The sequence below is a fragment of the Phoenix dactylifera genome, chromosome 12 (genome assembly GCF_051530095.1).
Source record: "Phoenix dactylifera cultivar Ajwa chromosome 12, Ajwa_hap1_PhDact_Kaust_v1.1, whole genome shotgun sequence".
In the NCBI taxonomy this organism is placed as follows: domain Eukaryota; kingdom Viridiplantae; phylum Streptophyta; class Magnoliopsida; order Arecales; family Arecaceae; genus Phoenix; species Phoenix dactylifera.
The window spans coordinates 21,197,395-21,221,815 of NC_143201.1; the positions used below are offsets into that span (position 1 = coordinate 21,197,395).

The following is a 24,421-nucleotide window of genomic DNA, read 5'->3' on the forward strand; positions in this document are numbered from 1 at the left end:
ATCGGTGAGGAACAAAAATTATAAAAATTTATAAATTTTTTTATATATATTCTTCTTAATATATAAAATTATATAAATACTTTTTTTATAAATTATTATTTATGTGTATTTTTTTTTCAATGACCGAAATACCTTCATTGGTAAATAGCCAAAATAAAAATATAAGGATATACACATAAATAGTACTTTTATAAGGATATTCATGCAACTTTTCATTTTAGAAGTTCAAAAAAATTATTAAAAAAATATCAAAACTCGGCTGGAACTTACTAAGTCTTTTATGATTCAGTTGAATCGACAAGTCAAAAAATGATTGATCCACATTGTTAATTTTTTTAAAAAAATTGTGGCTCGGTCAAATTAGAATATTAGGTGATCATTTTGGTAATGCTATTCCTCCTTTAATTTTGATATAATTATTATTATTGAATCTATGACATTGATATATTATTCATTATTTTTAAAAATTAAAGCATAACAAATTTAAATTAATTATAGATGTTTAGATTAGTAAAATATTTTTTAGTAATTTGTAAAGTTGAGTTGCTGTTTGTTTTTGAGGCGAGAATTTTGTAAAAGAAACATGATTCATTCTATAAAAGTTGATATTATCATGAGATTATGTGACATGTTAATATTAATCTTTTTTGGCCACCTTATTTTATTAAGAACAACTGAATTAGCTTTAATGAATTTTGATCATTTTTTATTGAATATTTAAATGTATATCCTCCTAAATATGTATAATTGCGTGAATATCCTTACAAAGTTGCTATTTGCATATGTATCTTATAAATTTTTTTTTTGTGCATCTATATGTAAAGATATTTTTAGTCATTTCAAAATTAAATCATCTAGTTTTTAACGATGTTAGATGGTATAGGTACATATAAAAAAAAGAAAGAAAAAAAAAGGATATATATAAAAAATAAGTATTTTATGAGGATATATATGTAAATAATAATTTTACAAGGGTATTCAAAGAATTTAGTGTATTTTGGAAGGTATACATGCAAAAAATCTAAAATCATATATAGCGGGCATGAGAAAAAAAACTACAGGAAGAGCTTTATATTTCACCATATTTTTCTTAGTATTTATTTTTTTTTTAAATTCCAAAAGCTATTTTTTTTATTAATGGAGTTGTTAGTCTCGTGAATAAAAAAATAAAGAAAGTTGTTAGTCTCATTATTTATGCATAGATATTCTAAGAATAACTATTTTTATACAAGTGGAGGAGAAGGGCTCATATTTATTCTCTACAAGTACTTCATAGATACCTAAATTTGATTTTGATGAACATTCCTTTATATCGTTCAATATATCCTGCATCTCGATGCAACATACCCCTAGAGAGGGTTAAATTTCCTTTTTTAATTAAAGATATAACTATATAATAGGTATTTTACATAACTTTTCTAAAAAATAGAAGCTCAACCAAAAATAAACCATGATGTTATATTCAACTTTTTCATGGTCAACCAAGCATGTAAAACTCTTTTTTTATGACATCAGCTTCCTCGAAAAATTTTAGAGGCCTTTTGTTATATCATGGATCGATATATAATACCCATCATATAGTTGCCATTCCATAAAAATCAAACTAATGGCTGCTCATATATACGGGAACTTTACATGTGCAATTCATATATATTGGATCGAATAATGGATATGTATCAAACTAATGCCTCTTGTGTTTGAGATGAGCATGTAAAATAAGAGTTAAAAACATGTTAGAAGGGAGAAGGGAGAGCCCACATATTAATTCAGATGGTTGCTCTCTTTCTTTCTAATTAAACCAATGCGAGGCTGCGCAGAAGAGAAACAATTTAGGTAGAGTTCAACTACAACCTTAAAATAAGGAAAAGAAAGGAAAAGGAAAAGAAAAAGAGAGCCGCTCATCTTGCAAACGAGAACCTGACCTGAAGGCTTTCTCCTTGAATAGTAGACACTGTAATCCAAATCTCATGTCAGCTACAAGTTTATTTTTTTGCATAAAGATGGTAGTTGACAAATGTCAAGTAATGTTGCTTTATCTAGCAGAAGAGACTGTAACAACAAAAAATATAAAGATAATGCAATAAATTTATTACTTCACACAGCATCAAAATCTCATTCAATTAACAAGGATGGTGTAATGGATGCCCAATGTCTTGCAACTGTAACCAGAATGGCGTGCCAAAAGCATTGCACGAGGCTTGAAGAATGGCAAATGAACAGCCGTGCACGGCCGGGCCAATCACAATCAGAAGCACATGAATTAAGCCGACTCGTTGTTTATGGCTATTGATGCCAAAAGGCAACGTTTTTAATTAGCGTGCCGGGACAGCTTCCGAGTACAGCGATGATCTCAAAAAGGAACTTCCAGGACCACCGAGGTGGTAGCTCCATTGAAATGGGGCTAAAATTTTATCATAGTGGTCCAAATTTGAGACGCACGGACGTTGATTAAATATGGAGACCGGATGCCCCCACCTAATTTATCCGATGGAGTCGCCATCTGGTCTTCTGGTATTTAGGTGGTACTGGTGTGACGTACTCACACGTGGAAGGGACTGCCACGTTGGTGCGACTCTCCTACGAGTGGGAAGGATACGAGTAAAATTTGTTTACTCGTATCGAACATTCTCTAGCAGGAAGGAGGCCCAATGGGAGTTGCTACGCAGGTGAGCTCCTCCTCACCCCCCTCTTTCCTTTTTCCTAGCAAAAAAAAAAAAGAAGAAAGGAACTTCTAGTGCCGGGATCACCTTTTTTTTTTTTTTTGGTGAAAAAAAAGGAGGGGGGAGGAACGAACCCACCTGCGTAGCAGCCCCTACTGGGCCTTCTTCCATCAGAAAATGTTCGATGCAAATCACAAGTTTCCGCGTGCTCTCTTCGACTCGTGGATTGCCCCACGTGTGAGTACGTCACTCCAGCACCACCTCGGTACCGGTGAACCAGATGGCAACTCTATTGATTAAACTAGATAAAGGATATTCGTTTTCCATATTTAATTGACGCTCGTGCGTTGGTCGCTCCCGTCATGCCGAGATCACCTCCGACTTGATGTTAAGAGAAAGGGAATGACCTCCGAGTCCACCACGTGCCTGGAAAATGAGAAGACGTTCGCGCGTCCCGTCCGAAACCTCGGGAAAACACTCGATTATTGAAGTGCTACGTGTATGTCCCACATCCACAAAGAAACCAGACAATTGAGAGAGAGCGGGGGGGTCTATTCATGACAAACGTGTTTAAGGTGTATGTTATTATTGTGGTGTCGAAGTTGAGTCAAGGGGGTCTTGTAAAGTATTTTGCCAGTGCTAATAATCTTTTTATCTTGACCACTCCATATAGGAAAATGAGTACTTGATGTGTGTGTGTGTGGAATTATCTCTTTTTTGGCTGCATCTATCCCCTCCTCAAAGTCAATCCAAGAGCCAGTAGAATTCTTACGTGCATCTTTCGACTCAACTACCTTGACCTTCCCTTGTTTTCTCCGCGATATTTCAAGTCTATGCCACACACAGTGGATTCATGATCTTATTTGTCTCTAGCGGAAAATACTAAAGCCGCTAGAATCAGAAAAAAATAGAACTCTCAGGTTAAATCTTTAACATGTCCTCGGTCCCCAGCTTTCCAATCTTGTAGCGTTTGTAGAAACAAAGTATATCATAGTAAAAGATCATGGTACGTAAGCAAAATAAGCCGATGCTTATTGGAGCCTGAAATTTCATCATCATAGCATGCATTAGGATTCAACATACATTGTAAATCATAATTAGCAGTATAACTTATTTACTTTAGAAGTCATTTATTGATTCTATATCGAAAATGATAAAGATATAATACACGTATACATTCATATATATATATATATATATATATATATACATATATATATATACACACATATATATATATATACACATATATATATACATATATATATATATACACACATATATATATACATATATCTATGTACATATATATATATATATATATATATACGTACATATATATGTACATATATATACCTATGTATAAGGCCGGCCTGACCGTTAGGCGCTTAGGTCGCGGTCGCCTAGGGCCCGGCCCAAAGGAAGGCCGCGTAGAAAAGAAGAGCTACATAAAATCTCAAATTTTCTTCGCTGCTACATTGCTCTTTCCATCGCAATCGCACTGCAAGAGGCTACTTCCCGTCGCACCAAGGGCTGCTTCCCGTCGCACCAAGGGCGAGCCGGCGAGGTCGTCTCCGGCCGGGGTTACAAGGAGTACCGCGGCTAGGGGCTACCGCGGCCGGGGAACCAGACCCTCGATCAGTTCACTGTTCATCAAAGACATCTCTTACCGCCTCTGTTCGCCGACTCGCCGTTCGCAAATCCCACATTCCTACTTCGGCAGCGGGCAGTCCGGGCCTTTCCGGCGTCTTCTCGTCTGGGTCGCAGGAGCCAGAAGCCTTCCGCCAAAATCACATCTCCAATCTCTTACCCGAGTCCTCGGCCGCTCCCAATCCCATCCGCTGATCCGCAGTCGTTTCTAGTTAGGCCTGAGAACAAGACGAATCCACCGAAGTCGAGGCCACTCGTCCCCGGACCTTATTTCCACTCGCAAAGTATGCCCTTTTTTTCTTCTTGTCTCGTTCTCCGCACTCTTTTTGTGATAACCATTCCTCTGTTCAATGGCCAGGCCGAGGCTTGGCTTGGCTTTACTTGATCCCACATCGTGAGCCTTTTCGTGGTCCACCAACTGTTTGACAAATTGTGTGAACGAGTTTGATTTTTCCACTTGGATTAAAAATCAAGGTTGGTGTTGCTAGGTTATAAATTTTATAGATCAATGATGCAGCAAGATGTCTTGCCTCTGGTCCCCACGTTCCCTAGTCATCAGGTTAACGTCTCTCATGTGACACCGAGATGATTCAGTAGTTTATACTTAATTGAATTTGACCTCTTAGTCCACTCTTCCGTTAATCTTAATACATAGATTATTCTCTGTTTAATGGCTAACTTATCGTACTGCAGATTTCCTGGTATTAGTGTTCTCTAAGAGTAACTCGGACATACATGCACACGTGTATAATGGCTACATCAAAGTAGTATCTTTGTGCTTTAACAAAAAAAAAAAGTAGTGTTCTTTTGTACCTGATTCGAATTCAGGTCAATTTTTTTGAAACCTAATAGGATTGCAAATTTGATATCCTCGAGACATGTTTAAAATTTTTAGTTGGATACTGTTGCTGCTGAAATCTAGCCCAATCTCGGTGCTGACTAAGCTAGATAGTTGTGGAAAATCAATAGTTACCCGTTCAGGTCGGCAAGATACATATGTACGTATGTACATACATACATACATACATAAACACACACATACATATGTACATAAACATACATACATACATACATACATACAGACATATACATACATATATAACTATGCATATATACATACATGCGTACATATAGAACACCAGCCACTCTAAGATGATAGCTATGATTTATGAAATATTTACATACATAAAATTATGAGTATTTACAAAGGTTTTTTTAGGAGGTTCCACACATTTTCGATCCAACGTAGCATGCACCAATGATTGCATATTAGGAAATGTGGCTGACCCAACTACATGCTCCATATTGCACGCATGTTCCATATATCATACATATTCGCGGCATGATGAACGGTTCAGGGAGATGATATGCCATAGTCTTAATATCATTTGTGATTATTTTTTTTTAATCCTTTTTAATTTTATACTAGATCAGTGATTATGAATTTTTTTCTGGATTTTGTCTTCATAACCTTCTCTTCTCACCTTTTAATGAAGTGATGAAATATTGCAGAGTGCGGGTTTTAATGTCACTTGGACATTTCTATGTCATATTGCCCCTAATATTGAAATAGAGTGTTATCCTCTCAACGCTGTTGGTAGTTTTAACATCAATGTTGCCTGACCAAAAGATATGTATGTCAATGTCAGTATTTGCTTTACAGTTTTATGGATAAATAATGCTATCGCTACATCATTATAGGAGGATGACCCTGTTTCATGAATAATCAGAAATGGACCTCTTGAATTCTTATATGTTGTGCGAAAACTCACCAATTAACTAGGTGTGATAGCTTATATGTATAGCAACTCATGTTCACAATTCCACTACTCAAGCAAGAACCAAGAACCTTCAGAGTGCACATGCTCAATGGAAAGAGCACACATCTAGCCCTAGATTAATGGTTTCTAATAATTTGTAATTGATTAATGGTTTCTAATAATCTGGAATTATGTGTTGCCTATGCCTCCTGATTTTTTTTTTGATTCATAAGATGCAAATGTGAATATGCCTTGGAAACCCTTGTATTTCTGTATGCAATGAATTAATAACTTGTTATACCTCCTCTTGACTGTTATAAGTCCTACTTTGTGCAACTATAACTTCATGGTGCTAAAAGAAGTAAGAAAGTCAATCTGTTGGAGATTGTTTTCAAGCCATATAAAATTAAATTAACTACTTCTTAAGATAATTACAAGAAAATAGGAATAAGATAGGCTTGACGAGCTGTGGTATGTAGTTTTGGGTTGTTTTGCAGTATTCCGCCAATGTGTTGAACAATTTGATTTTATACTTATTGATTGACTGTCAGTTTGTGTAATTGGACCGAGATTGTGCCTTCATGTGGAGACATGGTTTTACACTTGAGGGAGGATTGGGCTATCATATCATTTGTTTTTAAGATGCTTCTTTTAATCTCTCTCTTCGATGTTCTGCACACAGAGTCCGTGTGGGACACGAATATGAGGTATAAGATATGCATGTATGTATGTGTGAGCGCATGACTGCATGTGGTTATGTTGTATGTGCACTAAGATTGTGCTTTTAGGTCTTTATGTGGTTTTAAGCTTGGTGGTGGATGAGCTTCTTCAGTCATTACTTTTGGGATGCCATTTTGGATTGTTTCTGTGTTTCTTAAATGTTCGGTAAGGGAGTCCATGGATGGCAATATGTGTATTAGATATGCATATATATATATATTCATGCATGCATGTCTGCAAATGTTTTAAGAAAGTTTTCTATTATTATAACTTTTACAAATCATAGTTGTATACACCAATAGATGAAACGTATAAAATGTTTACAAAGGATGAAGCTAATAAATGAAGTTGTTGACATGACGTAAGCTACATAGTTTATAGATTCAAGTCACTACTTGATGTAGATTGTATTCAAATTAGGTTTAGTTTAGTTATTTTATTTCTTGGTTTTATTTTTTGAGTTAATTTGCCATTCTAAGTGAGTCTTAGAAGTCTTATGTTCATGTCTTCTTAGAGAAGGTTGGGAATTTCAATTTTCTAGGATTTTTCATACTTAATTTTAGGCTTAATGTTTTAGGTAGTTTCTGAATCTTATCTCGAACTGGCATCTTCTTTATGAATTGAAGAGATTCTTGTGGCTTTTATGTGGGGTACCCTAGAGATGCCTCTTGCTATTTTCAGAATGTGCAGAAGTATTTTTTCTTTCTTTCTTATTACTTTCACAAGGAAAAAGTATGGAAGTGCTTTGGTCAATTATAGAGTTGCTTTTACAAAGTCTCCGTAAGAATTTATCTACAAAATGAGGAGAATGGTCTAAATGTTCACCCGGGGTTGAGCATTTCATATATGCTTCTTTCTTCCCACCTATTTTTTCTATTATATCTTTAGTCCTTCAATTCTCTATTTCACATAGCCTTCGACCAACCAATCAATGCCCGTCATGTGGCCAACTCCAGGGGCGTGTGGAGAGTCCTTTCAATTTCAAACTCTCCCCTTTGCTGGCGACACTTTGGCCGCAATCACGAACAATTTTTATAACTGCATGATGAACGAGTGTGATACGCAGGCATTTATGACCTTCAAGACATGCAATCGGTTACCAAAAATGTCCAATCCCCACGTCCGAATTCCTTGGTGACGGATGCCGACCTTTGCCTACATAAACCACTCTTGGGGACCCTCCAGGTAAGTACTCTCAATTCTTCTTATGCCCTTTTGCTGCCACTCTGTCGCTCTCGCAATTTCACTGTTCCTTGAGAGTCCATTTGACTTAAGCAATGTAAGGTCCCCCGCTGGATACCTTCCGGCAAGAGAACTCTCTTGTCTTTGTTAAGTCAGATCTGGCATTTGAGTGAAGGTTCAAGCATGGTCTCTTCCTCCCAACTCCGTCTCGAGAGCGACCAACATTGGAGGCATCACCATCCGAGCATAGTGGCCACTACATCAGCACCTCGGAGACATATCATGATCTTCAGCTAACCTTTGCAATCTGAACAATTGATTGTCATTGCACTCCAGTAGCTCAGCCAACGTGGTGCCTTGGACCTATTTTCAGCGGCAGCGGCATATAAAATATCCTGCAATTGGAGAGGGGCTGACTGAACCGAATCCCAAACAAAAACATCCGAGTGGCTAGCCACAAATGAAGCTATCCAATCTGTAACCCTATTCGCCTCATTTAAAATATGGGTAGCTTTGAACGACAGTAGGGTGGAGATGATCTTCTTAAGTCCTCCAAAGTAGGTTATTCTTTTTTTTTATATAGTTTGAACCATTTGTTATGGATCAACGGTCCAATAACTTATATATTATATAATTTTTTTTGAAATATATAAATATAAATATCAAAAGAGTTACTACATGGATTTGATGTGTTGAGTGGCACACCTGAACCGACTGGTAGATTGGGATTGGCTGACCAGAACCCTTCCCCCCTAGCCCGACCGCTGTTGGGTCGATTTTGGGTCTAAAATTGCTACCCCTCGCTAACGACATTAGGGCATGCCCTTGACCCCTGTGTGATTTCGTGAATTCGAAGCTGGAGTGTGGACATTAAAAAGGAGAAAAAAGAGAATGAGAAGACTCATCTGTCTTCATCCCCAAAAAAAGAGGTAAGAAGCAACCCTTCGGGGCTCGCTTTATTTTGACAACCATCGACGCTCTTGTTGGTAATCTTTTCTCCCATATTCGATCTTTTTTTGGTCTCCAATTTGATTTGCAGTTGGTTCATTTTTCTCTCCGATGAAGCTATTTTTCCAGAGGACTTTGAGCTTTATGGCAATTCATACATCAGATTTGTAACTGCTAAATGATGGGTTGTTCTTGGATTTTGCTATCTAGATGCAAAAATGGGTGGCTGATTGATGATTTTAGGATCTGTTCCGGATATTGAATTCCTCTGGTCTAGATTTTGGGTTTCTTTGCTCCTCTTTCTTTGGATATTGTTTTGTTGTTTTCTTTGGAAGAATCTTTAGTTCATGACCGTTATTACATCAGATTTTCAGTAGCTACTGGATACCCAGATTTTAAAGTTTAGCAGTTTAGGTGCTGGATGGTTGGTTGGATCGATGTTTTTAGGTTTTAGTCTTTTTTATTTTTGTTATTTTATGGATTATGTGATGGTTTGATATAATCTATGTGATGTTGAGATTTTTGTGGTTGTGGCACCGGATTCCTAACTAGTAAAAGATGTTCGAGGGGGTTCTAGATTTTTTGTGGTTGTTTGACAAAAAGTTCTAGATTTTGCTGAGAATTAATTATGAATCTATATTTTAAGTTCTTCCGTGAATCCAGACTGAATCTGCAGACTATCTTTCGCTACTATAGAAGTATCTATTTGGTGAAAAAAATGAAATATTCAAACTTGAGCCCATATGCTTTTTTAGTGTGATCTGTAATGAGAAGGATAGAACCTCTGGGAACTCTTCTAGAGGAACGTGGGAAAGCCCTTTTGATTTTTGACAAAAGGAAGAAACCTCTTCCTACATTCTGTCTATTGTTTTCGGGACTGAGGATCTTTCTATGGACCAATAGCACCAGATCATGATGCCGGCAATTTTTACAAGATAATTTGTTTTGAATTGGTTCATTTTGTTTCTTGTTCTTCTTTTATTTACTTGGTTGTTCATAAACTGTCATTGGCCATGTTTACAACTTTGGCTCTAGGTCCTACTTCCTCCAGCTTTATTCTATTGTTTCTTTACTTAAAGATTATCACTACCTGACCTTTCAAATTGAAGATGGAGAGGAAAAAAGTACAATCTTGTGAACCTTTGCTTTTGGGTTGATGTAGGTTCATGTTGTTTGGACACTTCCTGGTTTGATTTAAGAAGGCTTACAGAGTAGTATGAAGCTAAAAGTGGTATGTAGGAAAGTATATGATTATATTCGCTATGATCTGAAGGAAATTGCTTTCCCTTCTTCTTTGCCTGATCCCCCGCATATCAAAAAACAACGGAAACTGACATGGATAGAGCGGTGGTATGTTTTGAAGGAAGCATCTAGGCTTTATGCTGCTAGTTGGGTGCGGGATATTGGACCTGACCTCAGACCGAACGACTATAAAAAGGATTCAGGGGATGATAGCAAACCTCATGAGGAGAAGGCTGCATCTAAAGAAAGAGAACCCTCAACGTTGGAGGATCTTGCGGTTGCAGCAAGAGGCGGAATGGAGACCTTAAGGCCTGCACTGCAGCGTGTGTATATGACACGTGCCTCTGCGTACAGGGATGCACTTAAGAGCTTTATAGAAGGCTATCACGAAGGGATAAAACAAGTCATGGAAGGGAAAGATGCTAGGCCTCAACTGCAAGATGATGAACCAAAGAAATCAGTATGATCTTTCTTAATGAGAGGAAAGGGGAACTTTTGTAAGTTATTCTCTATGCCATGTTATTGACAAATTCGCAGTAAATTTTCAAAAGTCACTAAAATAAAATAGCATCTAATTATATAAACTCAAGTGCAAAAAATTCTTTCTGTAGTTGGGTCTGGGCTCTAGCATAGTTTAAACATTGATTGCTCCCCAACACCACCCCCCCCCCCCCCCCCCCCCCCCCCCCAATCTCTGGCCTTCTATTTTGTTGGATAATAAGGCAAGGACTGTGGTCCTTTTTTTTCTGATTTAATTGGCTTTGTGATTGTATTTACAGGATGCTCTTTTTTTTGGTGTATGAGTGTCTAACGGAGCCTTCCATTCGCTGGATTTTAGCATGCTTCTACTTTTAGGACTTCTTAAAATAGTCCTTCTTTACCCTTTGGATTACTTACAGTGCTACATGAGGTTTATATATCATGCTTAGCACTAGTTGGTGCAGCCATTAAATTTTGGTGATTTGATGCTCAGACGACCGCCAGCACAAGTTGTATCTGGTAAGAAATGTTTGATGGATTTTTGAATTCTGCACTGCAGTTTAGAGTTCCTGGAGTTTGATTTGGAGTTTTTATATTTTTTGGTTCCAAGTAGTATGTATCTGTTTACATACCTACATCAATATGTATTAGTTGTAGTGGCGTGACAAGGAAATTACAATCACCTGCATCCTACAGTCTTAAACATGTAGGAAAAATTTCTGTTTCTTCTATATGTAGAAATATGCAGGATGGAGAAGGGTCATAACTATGTGCGAAAGACAGCTGAGCTTGCCGCCCAATTCTTCTTTAATCCAGCTACAAGTCAGCCGAAAGTTGCTGGGCTAATTCTGGCTGGTTCTGCTGATTTAAAAACAGAATTAAGCCAGTGGGACATGTTTGATCCCCGTCTTCAGGCCAAAATACTTGACGTAGTAGATGTTTCTTATGGACGAGAGAATGACTTCAATCACTATCGGCTTCAGCACTTTCCTGGTTTTATGTGGCTATTGCTTTGAACCCTTGAATGTGGGTTAGAGGAATGCGTTGACGAAAATGCAAGCAATATTAAATGTGGAATTTTAGCTTGTACAAACCATTGAAAAGATGATAAAACAATTTTGAAACTGAATATTTGAGGGCCACAGTTTATTAGCAGGTGCATTTGATGGATGACTGTGATTGCAATATATTTGTTGAATGCATTCTTTCCTTTAGCTCTTATACTTTTGCCAGGCCATCGAGTTAAGTTCATAGAGTGAATGTACAGAAAAAGGATCATATTTGAGGAAATGGCATTAACAAGCTCCACAGCAGTATTCAAGAAAACTGAAGGCCTTACGGCGGCTGGAGTTCAATTTGCATTTTTTTTTTTTGTTCAAATTAATCTCTTTCCCCACCCTCCCCCCTCTCTTTTTTGGGTATCGATAAAATTATCTGGCCGAGAATTAAGAGAGCAGCAACAAAGCTTGATGAGATTTTTTTTAAGTAAAATAATTTGGAAACATACCATAACTATGTCGCATGGTCATTGTTAGAATTCACTGACAAGTTCTACCGTGAGCTCCAATCTGTCTTCGAACATGATACTCAACTGTTGAGTTCTTGAGCTTCTTCACCTAAAAGCTTTGATCCATCCTGCTGAATTAATACAATTGACTTGTGAAATATCCCAAGTGAGCACACCTATCCAATTTCACCACGTCGGAGTTTAAGACTTTGGAGGCGGATGAATCCCAAGTATTTGGACATTGGTATTTTACATCTGAACATCGGGGAAAATAAATAAATAAACATAGAACTCGTATTGGTCACATTCATGCTGCGTTAGCAATTATTGAAAAATTTATGCGTTGTCTTAATTTGAATCAGGTCTGGTTTGACTCTGGTAATCTATATCTCATCCATTGCCTTGGTTCTTAATGATCTGACTGTGCCCTTTTCGGTTTTTATGATGCTTCTAGATTATATCCTGACTGCCAAACAGTATCTTTGACCTGCGGGGTCCACCATCATTTGTCTTTTCTTTCTAAACAGCCAAGCACTACTATCTTCTCGGCACAAGAATACTTGAGATTTTACCAAGCAAACATAGCCTTGAAAATGATACTTAAATAAATCTACATATTTACATATTCATGCACTCATCTCACCCAGATTTGGGTGCATATCCAGTTCTCTTTTCCGCACCTAAATACATGACTGACTTTGCAAGGATATGAACCAAAACAACATCGAAACTACCCTGAAAAAAAATCTTAAAAAAGAAAAAAAAAAATCATACTACTGGTGAAACTCTTAAACACAATGAAAACTGAAAATTGTATTCCTTGCCTTCCAAGAATCTGCTTGTAAATCAGGGCAGGATCCAACCTTCTGCACGCCAATTTGCGCAAAAGCCTACAAATATCTGTTTTACTCTTCAGATTGTCATCTGAAAAGCAAAAATTTAACAGCCTAAAGTCGGCAATATCATTAGGGGGACGCCAGGAAGGGGAATGCAATGCTTTATCTATTCATACCCGAGTGCCAACTCTCTTTTTTAGTTAATTCCATCAATCATTACCGTGTGTGGAGGAACCAGATCCCGAAGAAGATGCCAGCGGTTTCACCACAAATGGATGCTCTAATAGTTGAGCAGCAGAAGGCCGTTCATCTGGGTTAACCTTCACACATTGACTGATAAAATCACGAGCATCTCTTGACAAGTGGTTGGGGATAGGAGGTTGTTGGCCTTGGCCAATGCTGAAGAAAGCTTGAGTCTGCAAATTAGAGAGAATGAACAATTAGTAAGAATATCTTAGGGCATTGAGATAGCTACCAACTCCTTCCAACAATTATAAAACCGTTGTTTACAGCTTGCAGCATGAAACAGAAGTGAAAATATCTTCAGACTTTCAAATTTTGACTTAAGAGGAAAAGGCAAGCATAGAAGTTGCACGATAGGCATGGAAAACTAATAAGATGGAGAAATCTAAAGAAGCTGCAACATCTACTCCAGCTGCGTTAACTGCTAGAAGCACTTTCTATGACAACAAGGCTCAAAAGCAAAAGTTATTATGATCTTCTGCTATTTACTTTTAGGAGATATTGTTTCGTTCTTCCGTATCTTTATAAGATGGGTAAGATATTTTCATCAACGAGAATTGGATTCATCATCTCAAACTTCCATGTTTTATAAAATAGCACGAAATTTTCAACAATGAGAATTAGATTTATCTTCTGAAACTCCTGTATATTTCTGGTATAGGAGATGGCCATTTGGCCGATCAAGGTCTATCCAGCTCGATAAACATAACCATCATCAAGGGGTCCGACCAGTGCAATCAAGAAGAAAATTCTACATTTAGGCTCAACCTACTTGCTATACATCACAAATAAAGCTTGATGACATTATTTGACCAAGCAGCCAGTTCGAACAGGTTTCACCTCCAATCCTCTTAGGTTTGACCCAACAAGTTTGTCGACAAATAGGTACAGGGACATACCAGACAGATCTGACCAAGTTGTTTTATATGTCAATATCCGTGTTTTTCCATCACTTTATGAGTAATGATCTGTAAAGATATTACCTTAATTACAAACTTTAAATAATATACGAGCTATTATACAAACTTGCTGCTATAGCTACTTTTAGCTTCCTTCTTGGGATACAGTTTCATAAAGAGTTGTACATGATTCGAACAAAGTATTTTATAACGTCTGGGTCACTCTAGATAGACTCATCCTCTCCAAAATTATATCAACAACAAATTATTCTGAATAAAAGATGTGACAATAAGTATATTGCTACTTGAACTACTATCTAGATTTTCCTAATTGCATTATAAAGTACTGACATAAATGTGGAACAAGTTTGAAGAAATCTTCAGCTTAAAAGATTAAACATGGAACAATTTTGTGCAAGGGATGAAAAATACACCTACAGCCTGTTACTTCAAAACTGCCATAAGTTAGTCATTAATGATAACACGGATAATGAATTTTCAAGGGACCTCACAACCCACATGTATCAGAGAGTGTATATGAGCATCTTTATCTGAAAGCATGAGTGCTAAGATCAAAATACTAAAATAAAGTTTGCTCTAATGCTTAATTTTATAGTAAGATAAGAATAAGTGAATAAGACAATTTATATTGGAAACAAAGGAAGCAGCCGCTACACTCTTATATTGAGAGAATTTTTTAAGGATTCTTCAAATTTGAGAGATGATCCCATATGTCAAACAAACAGATTACTCACCCACTCCAGATTTGGATAAGGAAGTTGCCGTGTTAACATCTCCAAGACAGTGCACCCAAGACTCCATATATCGGCTGCAGGCCCATATGTTTTTCTAGGATTAACAACCTGAAAAATGAGAACTCCCCATTTAATAGGAACTTGCAGACCATGCACAAATTTATGAAATGGCATCTTTAAAAATTACATGCAGTACTATTCTGAACACAGTAGATGATGAAAAAAATAACATCATTCTCCATTCTGTCACAACAGATAGACAATCCATCCAAAACCTAATCAAGTCCAACAGGAACAATTGTCTCCAAAAGAGTTGTAGGAGATTATCTGAGTTGGATTTGGATCAAGATATATCTGAACCCATTAATGTGACGAATGACATAGGATGATATATGTACATACATCCACATATAATTGTTTATGTGCATGTGTTTTCTTTTTCTGAGGAATTTTAATTGAAATTTAGATGAGAACCAAATATGTTCTTCATCTCCAGGTCAGTATTTGGTTAGGAACATCACCCGCAAATGCTTGCATCTGGACTCAAATCAAATATAAGGTCTGATATAGTGCCATCATAGAACACATAGCACACATTCAGTGGGAGTGAGAAAGTAACGAGTGCATTGTGAAGAACAGAAAGGCTACGTCGTCTGCCTTTGGATAGCAATCAAATCATCTAAGCTTGACTTTTAAACCTTCTTGATTCTATATATTGGTGCAAGTTATTAAAGAACAATGAACAAGTATAATACATGATACCCCTAAAGGTATCCTTCACTTTTCGAACAATTTGCCAGATAATGTCCTGCATATAGTAATCAGTACTAATAAGTAGCAATTATTCACGATAGAGGGTAATGCATCTATACAAAGACCAATGCGTTAATTTGAGGCTCACTCTTTTGCAACTATCAGTCCTCATTCTAGTTTGCAGCAACATACACATCGGACCAAAGATATCCACAAAGATCATTTTACCACAAGATCTCCCTAGCAGCTAGTCCAATTACAATGCGAAGAAAACTAGGACAAGCTACTAGTCAGGTTGGTTGGTCAATATAAGACAAATTTCAAGATTTATTTCAACTTACAAAAGATTTGATCAAACAAAAAAAAATTCATGGAGTGCATCTAAGCCATGATTTCTGCATAATATGCAGAGATAACATATAACAGCCACCTACCATTACCATTACCATGCAAAGAAAGGATGTGCATCACCACAAAATTGAAGTGACCCTGCATGCATAGCTGTGTTATTTAGCTAGTATAGACTTATATACAATTGCAGCCACCATACATGTGAGGATCCATGGGGGCATGTCCTTAGTCCCATATTGGTTGTGCGCTAGAAGATCTTGGATCCTTAAGTAGGGTAAAGAATTTCAAAATATAAAACTTTTGGCTACTCCTTTTGGGTGAGGTTCTAGATCGTTATAAATGGCATCAAAGCTAATATGATCAATGGCACTTGTCAACCATGGAACACTACAGTTGTGATTTTGATAGACCCTTTCCTTGGTGAGAACGCTAGGACTCAAATGGGTGGAGTGTGAGAGGACCTATGCAAGCATGAGCAAGGACCTCAAAATATTAATTTGGAAGATCTTAGATACTTAAACATGAGCAAGGACCTCAAAATACAACTCCTGGCAAGTCTTTTTCTGTGAGATCCTAGGATATTGCATTTTTTTCATCTTATTTATCACTATCTCAAACACAAAGTTACAATATTAGAATTGAAAGATATCAATTCAAGACTTGATAAGTGGACTTTGTGATGAACTCAAACGAAAATGAAATAGAAGTATTTCATCTATCAGACTTAAGTAAAATTTAATACTTGAGCAAGCTGTGAAGATATTCTTTTTATGCACAAACTTGTAATAAGGATGCATGACTATATAAATTAAATAATCTTGGAACTATCAAACTAATTCACATGCCCAACCATCAGCAGGACCCTCATTTTCACGCCATCTACATTGTCATGTATTTTTATGTTCATTTTTATTTTTGACTCCATGTCTCTAGTGGCATTTCTCTTTTCACAATACATGTTTCCCCAAATACAAAATGACACAAATTTAAGACAAAAGAGAGGTGTTATATATGCATTTTGTAATCCTATAACTAATGGAGACATCACATGCCATTCATTGCTCACTACTTTCAGAATTTATGGAGTTAAGACAGTGTCTAATAGCATGTGACATCCATTACAGGTGGTTAAATAAATAAAAGAATATTAAGCTAACCTCTGGAGCCATCCAGTATACACTTCCTTTACATGATTTCAGCATGTCGAACTTGGTTATCTGAACATGTACATAAGGGAAGTACTGCATCAACTAAATTTCAAACATTTGAAAAGTCGCATGCATCAAGAGAGAGAGAGAGAGAGAGAAGAGGGGGGGGGGGGGGGGACTGACCTCCTTAGCCAATCCAAAGTCAGCAAGTTTTACAGATCCATTTACATGAACCAAAATGTTCGCGCATTTAATATCCCTGGCAAGAAAACAGGATAATAACATCAGTTGAAGAAAAGGATTGCCTTATCCATATCCCAAGAAACTGTTAAAATTGGAAATGTTTTAAATCACTAATAATCAAAATTACATAATACAAACCAGATTATCTTGAATAATATACCATGATCAAGTCTTGTAATCTGAGGTTTATATATTGTCCAAGTATATAACATATTAGCGAAGATTTTTTTTGTTAATATGTAATTATTTAATATTTTTTCTGATTTTTTGTTGGAAAGGTTCAACCATTGAAGCCTTTAAACCATTAAAGCCTTTAATTCTCAACTACTTCATTTTAGTTTAGTCCCACATTGGAGAATTTATGCAAGTTGAGTTGTATTTAATGCTTCCTCAACTAGCGGACTCTAGTTGGGTACGTGGACCTATGGACTTTTCACCACACACATGCATGCGCGCTTGACTCGGCAGGCCATGCATGCTGCACCACAAGCACAAGGTGGCTTTATTAGCCCATAACAGCTAGCAATGCCCTAGGTGCTTATTGCAAATTCTATAGGCCAGGAGACTGGCTGTTTAAGCTGTTACTGGACTGGCCCCTATATAAATGCCATGGTCCAATCCAAGCACACCACACAGATTAGAGGTCAAAAATCCCTTTCTCCTTATGGCAGCTAACCACTGCTCTACAATTTCCATCACTTTCACTGCAAGCTCTTTCCATGTTTTATATAGTTTCAAAAAAAATAATTTCAAGCAACTAAAGAAGTCATTCGGGTCAAGCTTTCGGTGTGCCCGTGTTGCACCAGACAGAAGCCAAACTAAACCAGGGATCAATTGTACCTTGGGAGCATTAGAGCCACCTACCCGGCAAGAGAGGCTACAATGCCTAGCACACCTCTAATCCAAGTTCCGCTATATTTTATTTTTGAATTTCATATAATTTTCAAAATTATTTTCTGCTAAATTACTATTTGGATTTTAACATGATATTCATCATATAAATTCCTGACTTATTCAATTTATTTTTAGTTACCTCCAACAATCTAAGAGCACTATTGGGTTTAAATCAATTTATTTAATTTATTCAATTATTGTTAAATTATTTTATATGCAAGCTTAGATTCTGATTTATAGATGTAGAAATTAAATCCTCTTATACATGTTGATATTCTCCATATTCTGTGGTTAATCAAGTAATTATACATTTTTAGAATCAATTTCTATCGATTTTCTATTTTACAGACATTATTGGATTATAAAACTTTTACTATTTTACATTGTTTTGTACTGGATAAGCATCTGCAGTCTATATTAAACACAAAACAGTAAACAAATAAACACCTGCAATTTACATTAAGCATATAGTCTGCACTGATAAACAATCTTGCAGCTATATTATTTAGTTGTTATCTATTCCCAAATTTTGGTATGCATGAATCTGTCTTCGATAAACACATTCTGCATCATATTAAGCACAATTCTGATCTAGTTAACCGTGGTAGTTTGTTTTCTGTTCATTGTTTCAGATTATTCAGCATACAGTAACATGTTTTGAATAAATAATTTCTGCACCTGAGTAAATACTAGCTGTATTCTGATAAATAGAAACATTGTTTTTCAGCATTCCATGCACACTGATTTTGTGGCCTAATTTCTGACATCAGTATTTTCAAAAATGATTCTTAAAGCTTGATTTATATCAGTTAATTACTGTAGTAATTCATAATTAGTAACTAAAGACCTAAAGAACTAGATGAAGATTTCTTTGCCTTTCTTGTTGAAAGTGAACCTTCCTCCTATGCTGAGACAATGTCCTCTTCCAATGCACCTTTCTAGAAGAAAGCTATCAAGGGTGAGTTTGAATCTGTCTTTCAAAGTAGGACTTGGATCCTTTCCAAAGAAGAACCCACCCTTTCCCGCATTAGGCACTAATCTATTTTTTAACATCTAATTAGATCAGGTAATCATACAAATTAAGAACAATTTCCTTCTGGTTGTAAGACATTAGGTTGTAGATGGGTATTCCACAGAAAGCTAAAGCAAGATATGTCAAACGAAAAATATTTTTTAGACTAGGTACTAGCCAAAGATTTCCATCAAAAGAAACATATAGATTACTTCGATACTTATTCACCAGTAACTCAGGCTGCAACTCTTAGAATCCTTGCAACTACTTCTATTCATAAGTTGATAATCCATCAAATGGACATGAAAACTGCTTTTCTAAATGGGGATCTTGAAGAAGAGATCTTTATGAAACAACCCAAGAGGTTTACCGTTAAGGGCAAGAAAACAAAGTTTGTAAATTAGTTAAGTCCCCATATGGTCTCAAACAACCTCCAAAGCAGTGACACAAGAATTTGATAAAACTGCCTTATCCTTTGGATTCTCTTTCAACAATCATAATTAATGTGTCTCTTTCAAGACGATTGTGTTATCCCTTTGTCCCCATGTAGATGATATCCTGATCCTAAGTGTGTCTCTCAAAATCATCGAAGAAAGTAAATCCTTTCTATTCAGCAAATTTGACATGAAAGATCTAGAAGAGGGTGATGTAATCCTGGGGATGAAGATAATTAAATCCTCTAAAGTGATAGCTCTCTCTCATTCCACCGAAAAGATGATGCAAGAAATTTGAGTATTATGATACAAAATGAGTATCTATTTCTTATGATCCTAGCGTGCATGTAACAAAAAATCTTGGTGAACCTATATGACAACTTAGACACTCTCAAGCTGTAGAAGGGTTTTCTGATCTCAATAAAATCAATATCAGGTCAACTTCTTGAAGTCTTCAGTCATATAATGAAGATGCTTGAAATGTCTTTCCGTACACTGAAGGGAAGCTTGGACAGAAAATCGATATTTATCAAGACAGAGAGGCAGGATGTAGAACTACTGAAGACAAATTAGTTTAACATTTCTTCGTAACCTGCAGCTGTCCTTAAGTTATGATGTGAGTTTAATCAAAATGGTATTTCTGGGCCCTCCTTTCTTTGGTCATGTTTTGCAGTCAGTTTCCCAATTTGCTTATTATCTCGATAATAGAACAGGGAACCTTCTATCCGTTTTTTCTCCTACTCCTTGATACTATCACAATTTTTATTGCTTCACAGAAAATGAACGGAAATAATCGAAGACCTTACAGAACAGTGAACATGACTACCTCAAATCAGGAGCCTAAACTATTAGGCTTATGGTGTCTAATAAGCAAAAAGGAAGACAAGAAGAACAAGGAAACCATAGACTACTTAAGTTCACAGCCATCAAATCTTCCATTCCAGTAAATGGCAGCAAATATGGGCTCCAGGAAGTACCTTTGTTTTGATGGGTGAGAATGCACCCTTTTTCTAAGCTAAGATTACTTAGTGACATATAATATCTTTCAGCATACAAATGAAATACAATTGAGGAACAAAAGATCATATTATGGGGTGTTTTATTGAAATATTGGAACACAATATCGAGAAATTCAATGTATGAGTAAAGTATGATCATATAAACTAAAACAGCTGCCTCACCTGTGCACCACACTTCGGTCATGAAGATACTTCAAACCATTTAAGATCTGCCTGGTAAATGCAGAGACTTGACAATCTTGCAGACAATACTTCCGATAGAGAGATGCAAGAGATCCTTGAGTAACAAGCTCGAGGAAGATAAACAGTTTCGAATCTTCCTGCAAGAAAATCCATGTCTTAGTAAAAAGAAATAGTAACACAACAGAGTATGCAAGCACGGATCTTCAGTAGAATAGGCAATACAATAATATTGATCTACTAAAAACAAATAAACTACAATATCCAGCAATTCTGTAAGCATAAGTTCGTAATGACCAATAAGCTATAAGCAACTGAGACTTATGATCACATTTTGTTTTCATACACCATAGTCACCAAGCAACAAGAAATAATCAATTTCAAGGACAGCCAAACAGTTTAGTGTCTCAACAGTGAGAAATTAAGGGGGGAAATCAGGAAATGGGAACTTAAAAAAATTCATTTATCATTGGAACTAAATGTTAATAGAATAGCAATATTGATGGAAGGCTCAATAAGTCAATTCTACATCAACATGTCTACGCAAGAGTACCTTGTCTGTTCCATAATATTGAACTATATTTTCGTGTTCAAACTGACTTAGAAGTGCAATCTCCTGAAAAGATAAGTCAGAAGTTAGAAGATAACATGCTCAAAAAAAGAGTTATGAAAACCAACAGATGAATTTTCAACTAACATATTTGAAGGAGTAATAAAGTTTCACAACATTTACAAGAAAGAGAAAAGGAGTAACTCAAGAACGATAGCAGGCGGAATAAATATTAAGGCATCTAGTGTAACACAGTAAAAATAGAGTTGACGACATCCCACCTGCTCAAGTTGAAGAATACATTGTTGGGCATTGCTTCCTTGGTCAAGCAAAGATACTTCTTTAACAGCAAAGAATACACCCTCACTGTGAAGATAACAGAAATAAGCATAGCCAATCACAAAAAATGCCAACAACTCATACCAGTATGATAACAACCTAATCATAGCTAATATCCTGCAGAGGAAGTGATATTAACCAGAAAATTATTTATATTTGCTACTCTATGGAACTTAATGCAACTTAGCTCTGTCACCATTTTCTGCTTGAAATATATTAGACTAGTGGATTACTGACTCTATACGTGGAACCAGAGATAGTGAACAAGAAGATTAATTTTGAATACAACAAAGTGTACTTCCCAGTTATGACATTGATTATTAATCACCATTGTCAATGTCTTTTTTAAGAAAATCTTTATCTGATGCCCTGAATAAGAGAACAGATAAGTCCATGATAAGTAGCAATGGATGACAATCTTGTTAATCTTGTTGATTTGATTTAGTTTTTGGTCATCCTAAATGCATGAAAGTTGAAAACACTACCATTCAACCAATGAGGGTAAAAGAATTACGAGAACTCTTGACGGATCATGGGTCGGGGTCCTCCATACTAACTGCAGCATATACCTATATGAATAGTGTTATCTAGAACTCCCTCTTCAAATTTTGCAACATCCCAAGGTAGATTTATGACTCTATCTCACCTCTTATCAACATGTACTAGAAATGGTTCTCAATTATTATTATTATTATTATTATTATTATTATTATTATTATTATTATTATTATTATTATTATTATTATTATTATTATTATTATTATTATTATTATTATTATTATTATCAGAATAACAGTATGCAAAATTCACTCTAGTGTCTCTTTGAGGATTCAAAATCCCTAAGCATAACGCAATATATCTGAAAACAAAAATACTTACAGAAATTAGTTGCAGTTACTTGTAAAGAGGCAACACAGATATAAGAATAAGAAGTAGAGAACGAAGTAGGAGTTATGTGAATGGTGCAGCAACATTTGTCATGGCTCAAAAGATTGTTCTGATGGTTATATGCACATATAAAAATCTACATTAAAAGAACCATAAATGAAGAAGATCCAGCAACTTATAAGGTTGCATGATCACTTACTCGCTGATTGCTTCATAGACCATCCCAAATGAACCGCTCCCAAGGAGCCCACCTCGCATCCATGACCTGATCCTCCTCTTGACCCTGCCATTCGGCGAGATGATAAACATTGTTTCGGTAGTTGTACTGGAGGTGTCGTCGTCATTAATGGTGGAGTATGACGATGTCCCGGTAAAGCCCTCGGAGGTCTCCACCAATGTCAACTCCACCACTGCAACCTCTCCACCAGCAGGAGCTTCTTCCTCCTCGTCCTCCTCCGAGTCGAAGGATCTCCTTCTCCCCCCTTCCGCGCCAAGATCATTGTTCGCTTCATCAGGAGCCAAGGACCTCAATATATCCCAAGTCGAGCCTTCCTTGTCCATGGCAGGAATGGACATTGATGGAGGCGGCGCGAGCGGCCTCCATGGTGGAGGGGAAAGATTCAAAATCACAGGGGGAGGAGTAAGAGCTGGAGGGCGAAAACCTCTAATTCCTCCATCTCCTCCTTTTACAACTGGAGACGAAGTCGAACTCTTCGGACTTTCACCATCAAGAACCTTACTTTCAGCCACGGGCCTGTCAGGCTGGCTTGGAACTTCCACCTGGACATCCTGCCGGCCAACGGATTCTTCAGCCGATGCGCTGGGGGGATCGGCAGGCGTAGAATTCGGGGCAGAGGTGGGATCTTGGGGGCTGGGGTTATCAGGGTAGAGGAGGCGGGACCTGGGGAGGAGGTCGGAGGAGCACCGGGCCTTCCGGGCCTCCCAGGCGGTGACGGGGATGGCGAAGTCCTCGGGTCCGGTCAACCCAAGGCTGCGGTAGAGGAGGTCGACCTCGCCCTCGATGCTGCCCCCAATTCGGAAGCTCGTCTGCTTCGAGAACAACGATGACGAGAGGTCCAGCGATCGGGTGGTACGGATGACGAGAGACTCGTCCGACGCGTCGTAGTCGATGTTCTTCACCGCGTTCCGTCGCTCCAGCCGCCGCGTCCCCCGCCCCTTCCCCTGCCGCTGCCGCCGCTGCTCCATCTCCCCCCGCTCCGACCGAAAGGCGCCTCTGTTATGCCTCCGCAAGAACATAGGCGAAAGAGGGCCAAAATCCCATCAGAAAAATCTGGAAAAAAAGGGATATTGAAGGAATTCGAGGACCCTGGGAGTGGACAAGATGCCCAAACTGAAGCCGGAGAAGAGTAGAAGCGAAAGCATAAGGAAGGAAGAGGGAAAAAAGTAGGAATAAAGGAGAGATTTTGGATGTTTTGAAGCCGAGGTGGAGGAGGTTTGGGGAAAGCGTGGGGTTTGGATTAAGCCTGAAAAAAGAAATGGTAGGGGAGTGAGAGAGTTGACTGGTCCACAAGAGAGAACGCGGCCGTGGGGAGACTTCCCGTCAGGGGGTGAAAAGTCCGGGGATGGACATGGCATGGGGATGGTTGGATGGATAATGGACGACGATCCCTCTTTCTCGGACTGGATTAATTTGGAACTTGATATGGAGGTGGAGCGATGGGCCGCAGGGCCCTCAAGGTGGCCATCAGCCGGCCATCGGTGAGGAAC

General features: G+C 37.4%; 2 protein-coding genes across 8 annotated transcripts; one reads left to right on the forward strand and one right to left on the reverse strand.

Moving 5' to 3' along the window:
* Positions 1-4,456: 4,456 nt before the first annotated feature.
* Positions 4,457-11,079, forward strand: LOC148700479 (uncharacterized). 4 transcript variants are annotated; one of them, XM_088709013.1, is made up of 2 exons: positions 4,457-4,594; positions 10,083-10,746. In XM_088709013.1, the coding sequence occupies exon 2, from the start codon at positions 10,137-10,139 to the stop codon at positions 10,626-10,628; it is 492 nt and encodes a 163-aa protein (XP_088565139.1). In that variant the 5' UTR covers positions 4,457-4,594; positions 10,083-10,136; the 3' UTR covers positions 10,629-10,746. The 4 variants fall into 4 exon arrangements, with proteins under 4 accessions (XP_088565139.1, XP_088565142.1, XP_088565143.1 ...); XM_088709016.2 differs by lacking the exon at positions 4,457-4,594 and adding an exon at positions 4,757-4,869; XM_088709017.1 differs by lacking the exon at positions 4,457-4,594 and adding an exon at positions 8,408-8,529.
* A 1,636-nt stretch (positions 11,080-12,715) lies between these two features.
* LOC148700480 (mitogen-activated protein kinase kinase kinase 1-like) lies at positions 12,716-24,195 on the reverse strand. Of its 4 annotated transcripts, XM_088708994.1 has the most exons (10): positions 22,893-24,195; positions 21,748-21,832; positions 21,470-21,532; positions 20,899-21,056; positions 17,318-17,393; positions 17,144-17,203; positions 14,883-14,990; positions 13,206-13,401; positions 12,974-13,073; positions 12,716-12,884 (listed from the first exon to the last, which is right to left on the reverse strand). In XM_088708994.1, exons 1-10 carry the CDS (start codon positions 23,948-23,950, stop codon positions 12,830-12,832), a joined length of 1,959 nt encoding a protein of 652 aa, XP_088565120.1. In that variant the 5' UTR covers positions 23,951-24,195; the 3' UTR covers positions 12,716-12,829. The 4 variants fall into 4 exon arrangements, with proteins under 4 accessions (XP_088565120.1, XP_088565119.1, XP_088565121.1 ...); XM_088708993.1 differs by having other exon boundaries at positions 12,716-13,073; XM_088708996.1 differs by lacking the exon at positions 12,716-12,884 and having other exon boundaries at positions 12,935-13,073; positions 13,162-13,401.
* Positions 24,196-24,421: the final 226 nt, after the last annotated feature.

Coding starts and splice junctions, on each gene's coding strand:
- LOC148700479 (XM_088709013.1), top strand. CDS start 10,137: ATGAAGCTAAAAGTGGTATGTAGGAAAGTATATGATTATATTCGCTAT.
- LOC148700480 (XM_088708993.1), bottom strand. CDS start 23,950: ATGTTCTTGCGGAGGCATAACAGAGGCGCCTTTCGGTCGGAGCGGGGG. Junction 17,204..17,317: donor ACTTTGGATTGGCTAAGGAG/GTCAGTCCCCCC, acceptor GTACATGTTCAG/ATAACCAAGTTCGACATGCT. Junction 13,074..13,205: donor ATCTGGTTCCTCCACACACG/GTAATGATTGAT, acceptor TTTGCTTTTCAG/ATGACAATCTGAAGAGTAAA.